The sequence below is a fragment of the Loa loa genome (genome assembly GCF_000183805.2).
Source record: "Loa loa unplaced genomic scaffold supercont3.41, whole genome shotgun sequence".
Taxonomy (NCBI): domain Eukaryota; kingdom Metazoa; phylum Nematoda; class Chromadorea; order Rhabditida; family Onchocercidae; genus Loa; species Loa loa.
Genome location: NW_018108221.1, coordinates 133,682 through 143,604, shown reverse-complemented (window position 1 = coordinate 143,604; position 9,923 = coordinate 133,682). Strand labels below are relative to the sequence as shown.

The 9,923-nt window shown below is 32.7% G+C and overlaps 4 protein-coding genes across 4 annotated transcripts; 3 read left to right on the top strand and 1 right to left on the bottom strand.

The window, feature by feature from the left end:
• Positions 1–649: 649 nt before the first annotated feature.
• LOAG_02597 (hypothetical protein) lies at positions 650–1,246 on the bottom strand (the record flags this gene model as incomplete). Its single annotated transcript, XM_003138134.1, has 2 exons — positions 650–1,048; positions 1,115–1,246. 2 exons carry the CDS (start codon positions 1,244–1,246, stop codon positions 650–652), a joined length of 531 nt encoding a protein of 176 aa, XP_003138182.1.
• Positions 1,247–2,303: 1,057 nt separating this feature from the next.
• LOAG_02596 (hypothetical protein) lies at positions 2,304–3,507 on the top strand (the record flags this gene model as incomplete). Its single annotated transcript, XM_020446060.1, has 5 exons — positions 2,304–2,495; positions 2,623–2,692; positions 2,786–2,966; positions 3,034–3,146; positions 3,324–3,507. The coding sequence occupies exons 1-5, from the start codon at positions 2,411–2,413 to the stop codon at positions 3,505–3,507; spliced, it is 633 nt and encodes a 210-aa protein (XP_020303554.1). The 5' UTR covers positions 2,304–2,410.
• A 1,042-nt stretch (positions 3,508–4,549) lies between these two features.
• On the top strand, positions 4,550–4,762 carry LOAG_02595 (hypothetical protein; the record flags this gene model as incomplete). The annotated part of the gene is made up of 1 exon (XM_003138132.1): positions 4,550–4,762. One exon carries the CDS (start codon positions 4,550–4,552, stop codon positions 4,760–4,762), a length of 213 nt encoding a protein of 70 aa, XP_003138180.1.
• A 1,033-nt stretch (positions 4,763–5,795) lies between these two features.
• LOAG_02594 (hypothetical protein) lies at positions 5,796–8,876 on the top strand (the record flags this gene model as incomplete). The annotated part of the gene is made up of 7 exons (XM_020446059.1): positions 5,796–5,832; positions 6,030–6,214; positions 6,445–6,693; positions 7,063–7,335; positions 7,640–7,891; positions 8,184–8,400; positions 8,702–8,876. The coding sequence occupies 7 exons, from the start codon at positions 5,796–5,798 to the stop codon at positions 8,758–8,760; spliced, it is 1,272 nt and encodes a 423-aa protein (XP_020303553.1). The 3' UTR covers positions 8,761–8,876.
• Between the last annotated feature and the right edge of the window lie 1,047 nt (positions 8,877–9,923).

Here is a 9,923-nt window from a genome sequence, read left to right as displayed (position 1 = left end):
GATATCCAAATTTAAATTTGCCAGATCTTTAATTTTCCTACAAATGTTTTCCTTGATTTACAGATAATCCTTTCTTTAATGCAAAATAAATTAATAAGTAAATTTAGCGATTAAATTGATTAAAGGTAATTTTTGTTTGGTAAGATATAATGTTACTTTTACATTTTTTCCAGTCATAAAAGTTTTTAAAATTTGTAAATTTTATACTGACAAAATATATTTATATTAGAAAAGAAAGAGATGTTTATTTCAAAAAAAGGAAAAAAAGAAAAACTGTAACACCACGGATACTGCTAGAAACAAAGGAAAGTGAGATAGAATGTTGAAAAGATGTCACATCCTAAAATTTCTATTCAAATTAGGTTTTCTGATAAAGAAATTATACATTGTGTCATAACAAGATGACATTTTAAGCTTTATTTTGGTTGGCAATAGAAATTCAAAATTGTTATTTGCTAAATTTCCAATCTAAATTAAGCCTTTAACCTCGGAAGGAAATATAATGAAATAAGTAGGAATAAATCCATAGAATCATTCACAATACTACATGATATAAAGTGTTTTAAGATTTCCCGTTGAGCAGAGAGGGAGATGACAAATGGTTTTAGACATATTTGTCAAATATTTAAAGCTATAATTGCTGTCGTGGCTAGGCTTTGCGAACGAAGATATGGAATGCGTTGTACCCATACTTGCTGCAAACGCGCTGATGACTGAAAAGGCCAATGCGGGATAAGCAAGTCTGATTGCAAAAAACATAACAAAAAATCTTATTGGGCGGTATTGGCGAGGTGCGGTTTTTTTCTGCCTTTTCTGCTTTTCTCCAGGATGATTCTATTTGCCTTCTCAAAGAAAGGAACAACATTATAAATGATGTGTTTCCATATCTTCGCGATTCGAGACTGGAGTAGGCCATTAGTGGTAGTGTATATGGCCAAAGTTGAAGTATTGTTTCAGGGACTCTTTGTATCCACTTTTTGGACTCTTTTACCGAAGTCGGTGGTAAAAAATCGTCATCAAATTCGTCAAATTCATCATCGAGCACATCCTAGGAGGCGTTGGCTGTCCAGTTTTAAGACGTTCTCAGCCCAGCGTAGCTGCGTCTCCTCAATACTGATGAGCCCTCCTGTTCGAGAGTAGTAACATTAGTCACGTAGTAAGACCAGTGGATGTTTGGACTGTATGACGACAGCCCTGGTGGAAGAGTTCGAGAAGTCACAGATGGTGCCGTAGATGATCTATGCATGATTCAAACCCATATAAAAGAGTAAATGAGTAGAGCGGCTTTATAGATGTTAATTTGTACTAATTACCCTCAAAACTGAGACATTTATCTCCCTTATAATCATTTATAATGTTACATGATAGAAAGTGTTTTAAGATTTCCCGTTGAGCAGGACAGGATGATGATAAATAGTTTTAAAACATATTTATCAAAAATTCCAAGCTATCAACCTTTATGATATGATTAATGTACAAGAATATATGCAATTTGTCATTGCAAATTATCAAGTATACGTAAAGAAATTTAACCGTATGTTTATCATAATGTTCATTTAGGAAAAATGGATGAAATTATTCTTGAACATGGCTATTAATCCGTTTGTGTATATTGCTGTTAAATTACATGATTTCGTTGGTAAAAATGACTGTAATTATTAATTGATACACATAACTCACAATACCAATGGTTCATTTGAATTATGGTAATGATAACTTATCGTTTAAGCATCAGTAAGATGAAAAAGGAAAAAAAATTTCAATCAAATTAATTGACCCGTTATTAACAATTTATTGAGATGGTTAGTACTTCAGAATGCAGCTGCAAGCAATTGCATGTCTTGATCAAATAGTGTGTGCAAAGAGCGTCTGTAACGCTGTTGTGGACAATCATAGATGGATCGATTAAACAAATATTGATGTTTTGAAAATGAAAGGTTCGAATGTAGAAATATAAATGGGCAATTATCGATGAGCAATGCATGTTACTTACTGTTACTTCTTCCTCCCTTTGATTGCATGCAGTTTGATCATTGATAGCGGGTATGTATTATCAGTTCAAGTTAAACATAATTGTATAATTTTATTTGAATAACAAATTGAGAAACGAACAAAGCATAGTAATTGAAGTGATGTTGTATTCCTTTGCAATACCTTTAAATTTGATAAATTTCAATTTATATAAATTTAGTGCTGAAAATTATGGGAATAATTTCGATTGAATTATCTTCATATAATTTCGAAAAATTTTTGACAGTAGCCTTTAGTTTTGGCGAAATTTTTTGTTGGAATTTAGTTTTTAAGTTTTTTTTCCCTCTCCCTCAAATAAGCCACTTTTAATTGCATGTAATTAAATTATTCAGTTTTGTTATTTAGAATTTACATATGATCACTTGCAGTAGTATTTCCAATGACACATCTTTATGATTCGGTACCTGACAATTTGTCAACTGAAATTTATTCTTTTTCAGAGAACGTTTGCTACCGGAAGTCAGGTTAGTGCTTATTGTATTCAATGATTTAGAATTCTCGAGTACACGTAACGATTCAAAAGTTGACGAATAATTTATCACTCCAGTATTTATCTGCTTATAAGTCACTTTATGCAATTAGCATATTCAGGTAACAGAGGTATTCGTTCCATGCGCTATTACGATAGCGCCATTTTTGAAATATTGCTTTTGTGTAAAATGTACTTCATATTAGATATGAATTCCACATTCAGTCCAAAAGATATCAACTTGAGCAGAATTCGAAATTGAGCAGAATAATTTCTCATATTTAGAAACCTTTCCGGAGGTAAAGCAACCAGCGGTGATAATAAAACAAATCAGGATGTGTTACGATTAATCACTAGTTACATACGTGATGGATATGCGATACGTAAAATTGAAGCGTTCAACGATCGGATTTATCTTACTCGATATCGACGCAATTATTGGCTGGGAACAAAATATTACTATATGGTACTTTATTCGATTTTTAAGAAATTTTGAGTACATATATAATTTATTCCTTAGTTTTTTATTTTAGGATAATTTTAACTATTTACCAACAAGAGACAGCTGTTTGTATCGTATGGATTCAAATGAACGAAAGAATTTGGAATACGTAGATGGAACTCCCATATATGATATTATTTATCAGTAAGCGTTTGTAAAATTTATGAAATGTTCATTTTAGCATTTTAATTAAAAGGATAAGATAAGAACTTTTATCTAAAATCATTCAAATTTACAGCGGATAATTAATTTACTATATATGATCTTCGCTCACCTTTACTTTGGAAATTTTAATAATAAAATTAAGTCAGATTTATTTAGATGTCAACGATATGTTCAGTATTGCTGCGGGTTAACCTGTTGTTTGGATGAATTCAGTAAAGATTTCCATTCATCGTCCCTTTATAATGAAATTCTCAGTCCACGGAATACATCGCCAACTTTTCAATCTCGACTACCTATCTTTTCTTGTTTGATTCTTGCACTTTTTCACTTGCATATTTGAAATAAAGGATGTGACAGTTCGACTGTTTAACTAACTTTATATTTTGATATTTTTATATTTTGCATTTTTTTGTATTTTAAATTTTGATATTTTCTATATTTTGATATTAATATAGCTATAACTGTAATGTGTTTTTTTTTTTTGCATTAATTGTTTTTTCTATATTGCTCATTTGCATTCAAAATATTTTCATTTAATTTTAAGTAATCGCTCACTTTTCATATATGTGTCATGCAATTACACAGCGATCTAGTAAATTTATGCATTGATAATTTCATGAACTAATTTAAATTGAACTTTTCAAAGATTAGGAAACTTGAGTTTATATATGTTTGTATTTGCTTACAACAAGCAACTTTCGAATGTGAACAATTTATTTTTTTAGCAACTGAAATCGATTCATTGGAATATCTGTGGTTTCTCATCAGTGAATTGATTCCCCTTTACCTTGTATCTGATCACTAATTCTGTCGGCAAAAAGAAAAGTTATGATATTGTAGAAATTCATGAGAAATATATTTAATTTATATTGCCTAATTATTTGTTTGCATATTAAATGTTAATATTAAGAAATATTGTCCGGTAGATTTCAAGAACAAACAGCCGAAAGAAGATTATTAAATTACAAAGTTTATTATTTGCCGAGTAAAATGTGAATTTTAGTCACATTAACTGGGAAATTCATATTTGAAGATGCCGCAATTAAATTAAAAATAATTCGTTAAATATAGAAATTGTAAAATTGAAGAAAATTTTTTCTTAAAATTAAGTATAATATGATAGTGATGAAGTGCTGTACTTTGTTTGTCATATTTCTGGAATAAATCAACCAGATAATTGCACTTAATACTCTGTAATAAATCTAATTATACAAAGCTTGCATTAATATGCCATTAGTTCGGGCAGTGTTAACACATTTTGGATGATACCTGAGATGGTAGTATTGTCATATTTTAGACGTTAATGGGGAATTTTGGATGTTACATGGGATTATCATTTGGACATTATCTGAGGGATTTGCATCTATTTCTAAGCAAGTATCATGACAACAAAAGGAACCAATTTGCAGAAAGCAGGCGTAAAGAGGATGAACTTTAAAGTTGTTGTGGCGCAAATGTTCCAGTACTGGTTGTTTGCCAACTTGAGAGGAATGAGCGAGATGTTGCGAAAGAAGGAATTACGACAAGATGGAATATCTGTGGATAGAAATCAAAAGAAGGGTAAGGGGAAAGGAGAAGAGGAGGGATATATTTGATATAATCCGTCATTGTTTATGGGTGGTTTTGAAAAGTGGGCCATTGTTTGTGACCTAAATGATTTTAGATTTTAGGTTGATCAAAAATTCTAGTTGATTAATGCCTGTTGTGTCTTGATTTGTCGGTTATGTACCGGCAGCTAATCAGTAATTTTGTCTTACTCAATGTTATTGTATGCTTGATACACTCCAAAGGTATTTTTTTTTTGTTTTCTTTTTTTTCTTTTCTTTTAACAGAATATTCAAATTAAATGAAACCACTCAGCAAGATAATTCCACTGTTATCAGTTTTAACAAATCAAATTTTACATTTGATTGCCAGTTTGGATATAAGAAGTTTTTTTTTCTTTTTTTTGATATAAGAAGAAGCCAGTTTGGACAACATTTTGAAGCTAACAATGCTTGGATATGTTTTATCCTTTTTTTTTCGAAGTAGATACTTCAATTTAATTGGTAGCATCTTTTAATAAACATACCTATACATCTGACAACCATTTCATTGTTTCTTAGTTTAAACTATCCACGACAAGTTGCATGAAACTAAGGGCTATTCATGTTATTCTTAACATTTTAATACTGTCACAATTACCTGCTGGTCACTCTACTACTGACGTTACTGATGCTTGTGACATTCCGTTATTCCCTGAATACAAAGGAGGTGGTGGACTTGTACACTTCATAAGATTATCTTTCGGTGATTTTTCTAATTTCTTTACCACAGAAAGGAATTCATTTGATGGATGTCTGAGATGTGCCAAATTTCGGAACATCCAAAATTATTTCAAAAAGAAATAAAAAAAAAAAAAGAAAAATTAAGTACAAAAATGGTTCCTAAATTTGGAATTGTAGATCTCACAACTGAATTTTGAATAAATTTCCGTGTTCTCTTAACTTTTGCCTGAAGCAAAAAAAAGATTACGATTGAAGTTTACATTACAAGACCGAACTCATTTCAATAACTGACAATTTTATTGAAGTCATACTAACTGCAGAATATGCCAAATTGTATTGTCCGAATTTGCAACTGCCTGAAATGGACGATAATGGTGCCGTAAAACAATGTCTACCAGGTTCATTTTCATAAATTTCAGCTATATTTGATAATTGTTTTGACTCGAATTCTTGAACTCGAATATTCGAATATTTCTTGAACCTGAATATTTTTTTCCACATGTGTTAAATCTATTTGGAACTAAAAATTCTAACTGAATCACTTAAAATTTCGATATCCCTGGTTTTCTGTTTGAAGATTCATGCGATATTTCAGGGCACGGAGAATTATGTGGATTAGGATATTCCTGTTATTTTTCCGGAACAAATTATCAGTGTTGTCCAACAGAGGAAGAAATTAATTTGGATTCTATTCTTGAATGCCCCTCACCTAGTATTACAATCCTCACAGATGCCGGATTGCCTCTCACTTGCACTCCCGATCTCCACGATTGCCCAGAAGTAGGTAACTCACATGACACGCTGCGTGAGAGTTATTGAGTTCAAATTATTTATTCGCTTTAGAGTTTTTTTTTTGATTCTCCGCAGGAATTCCTCACTCCTCAGATTTTCCACTTCCTTCATCATCCTTATTTGAAAATTGTTTCCATCACTAAACTGCATTAAAATTGTATTGGAATGCTGCAAATATTGAAATTTAATTCATCAATAAAAGGAAAACTAATTTCTAGAGTTCCATGCAATGTCTTAACATCGGGAAACATTCGATATGTTGCGAAGGAATATCATCCATTATTGAGGCATCTCATAATGCTTTTTCACCAAAGGAACTAAATTCTCCGGATAAGACAATTCAGCCAATTGCATTGAGTAATGAACTTGTCAATGCACCCAATTTAGAGTGTCCCGAACCTGCCTTCACTATACTTGATGGCAATGGGGATCCAATATCATGTAATGAAGAAGATTGCGCTCATCAAGTAATGTCATAGTAACATTTGAGAGGATTTTAAAAAATTTATAATAATCGATAAATATTTGGTGTAACTCTATATAGTCTTCCCGACACTCCCACCCATCATCAGTGGGTATAGTTCTATCATGCAAAGTAGCATAGTACAAATTAAAATAATTAAGAGTCTGGGATAAGTCAAGAAATCCATTCATACGTTCGAAGTTAGCGTCTCATTAGCATTAAAAACCATTAATAAAACGATAACATCCGAAGATGAATGATATTGATGAGAGATTAGTGATATTAAACTATTCCTCACTTATAGTGTATAACAATTTGGTATAATTTATGCCGAAATATATTATTACTTTCAATTTTCATAACTTTATTTCAGACAGGACGTTTTTGCTATAAACCACTGAATACACCGATATGTTGTGAAGGTGAAGAGAGAACTAGTGATGATGAAACACTGATCAAGAAAATCTTGAAAGGTAATAAACGCGAGAAAGAAGGAAGCATTGGATGGAGTGTCTTGAGATATACGCCATTGACAACCGCACAACGTCATTTGCACCAAAATGAACTACCACAAAATGACAATCAATTAGGCATTGATGTATCAAATGTCGCTAGATCACTGATTCTTGACGGAGGCACTTCTGAGGTGGTTATTTTGTTCAAATCTTCAACAAACATATCCTTGAATTTCAGACAAATGTGATTCAAGTATATATCTTTTTTCTTTTTAAATTTTCATTCACACATTAGCAGTCATAAATGATACTAATTTATACATCGTACAGTTCATCTTTCAAACCAGCTATTTTTAGATTCGATAACAAGAAATACTGACGACATTTCTAATTTTGGGAAAATGTGTGTAATTGGAGATTTCAAATACGCTTTAAAATATTCTAAACGAAATTTGAAATTATTCATTGAAATCTGCAGGAGCAAAAGTTTTGTAGGCAAAACAAACTAATTTGGAAATAATATCGCCAATTAGGGATGAATTAGTCAGATATTCGGAAGAAAGACAAATTGATAATCGATACAAGAATCCTCAGCAATCAATTGCATCTGATAATGCGAAGACATCGCAAACAACTACTGCTACCTCAACTACAACTACCACTACCACTACTACCACAACGACAATAATAATGCCAGCAGTTATCACTTCGACAACATCAGAACCTCAACTGTTCGAGAAATCGAATGTAAGTTCTGTTTGAAGTGAATAAATGAACTTTTTTCTCTACATAACAATTCCAGCTGGCTCTTGCTAGTCTTAATTAATGAAATGGAAATATCTCCCCCCTTAGGAGTTATTTAATTAAGGAAATGCTACAAGAATGAATAATACATGCTAATCTGCTAGATGACATCGACAAATGCAAAGGAGGTGAGGATATTTTTAACAAGGACATATGTTATCGACTTCAACAAAGCGAACACAATATCCGTTACATACAAATGAATGAATGTTCAATCCTTCTGATAATTTTATAGAAAATTCATCACAAAGGCTTGTTATTTCCACCCGGGAAATCTCAAGTAGAAACAGTTCGATACAAGCCGCACAATGCTGGAGGATATGCTGTTTCACAAGCATTTTCATCAAAAGTCCGTCGTGCACCAAATGACTTACGAGCTTTGGCACGAGAATATCTTCTCGAATATATTAGACGTGGATGGCCTTATAGTGATGAATTTTATCGAAGTTACAGTGAGTTCTACACTATTTAAATCTGGAAGGATTTTGCTGAAAAGAAATTTAGCATAGACTCATTTTGTTGTGATCTTTGCATTTTGCTTCAACAATGATTTCTTTTAAAAAAAAAGCGCTGGCGTCCCAGAAGTCACTTGTGCTGAACTAAACTTTTCTTTTAGAAAAACAGGCATATCTGCGTTTTGTTAAACCAGGTATCGTAAGTGTTGAGAGAATAACGGAAGAATGGTAGTGCAATTGCCTCATGCCAAGCAGATAATTAATCACAAGATCCAATATTTCAAAGTATATATTGCAGCACCACTTGATTCTCAATCTGATCAAGAAGACGAAATTATTTTCCATGGACAAACTTGAAAAGTGGCTCGCGCTTATTACTGTTCTGTCACAGTTGTTTTACACTTTGTTGTAATAAATTGTATTCCTTTCTTTCCTCTTAAAAATTCAGAAGCAGTGTTGGAAAAGTTTTTTTTCGATAAAAATGAATCACAAAATAAGCTATGGATCTCCATGCGACCAAGATTTCAACAAGAAGCAAAATCATCGCAAATGATGACAGAAGCCTCAAAAATAAATTTGATCTTTGTCACGTTAGATTCCAACATCGAGATTAATGGATGAACCACTTTCGGAACTAGGAACAGTGTGCCCTCAAGCTTTTTTACAGAAATTTTCGTCTGCGTATATTTGTATAACGTAACTTTTTAGAAAGCAAGCAGATATTCAGTTGATCGTATTACCAAGATCGCATTGTGGTAATTCAACATTCCATGCAAATATATGCCCAATGATAACATCTGATCCGGTTTGAGAGTCGATGAGTGCAGAAGCACTGCGGACATATATGAAGTTTGAGCAGAAACTGCGAGGAATCAATGATTCAGGCCACTTAGCCTGAATCACTGAAAGCTTCATAAGTAGCTGAAATGAATTAACCGACCCGAGCAAATCATTATCATTCACCCAAAAGCAGGATCACATATATGTCATTACAAAACATGCGGTTGCACCATCGTCACGAGCTAACTAAAATGTTTGAATATCACTATTCTTGTACATTGAATAACTGTAATCAGTTCTATCGTGGGAAGTAGAAAACGATCGACGCTCAATTTACCTGCTGTCTAGTCGAATAATTTGACCTAACTCCAATCGACCACATTATTCCATCCCACTCAATATAAACAAATCATCCCGCCAGTATCTGCTTCTACGAATATAACAGTTATCATTTAATCAATAATGTTACCTATTCAATAGAGACAAACTAGAATTCTTTTCTCAGTCGATATCATAAGCTACTGGACAAGTTATCGTTGTAGATATCACACGCTCCGTAGCCATGTTTAAATCGTTCTTAACGATACCACTTCGGACATATGCACCCGATTGACACGTTGTCCCATGTTACCACGAAACGAGCCAGTCATTACCGGGAAAAACTCACACATCAGCCTTAAAGACACCCCCCACATGTATGTCTGTCATTGTCTGCCATGCAACACTATCTGAGGTCATAA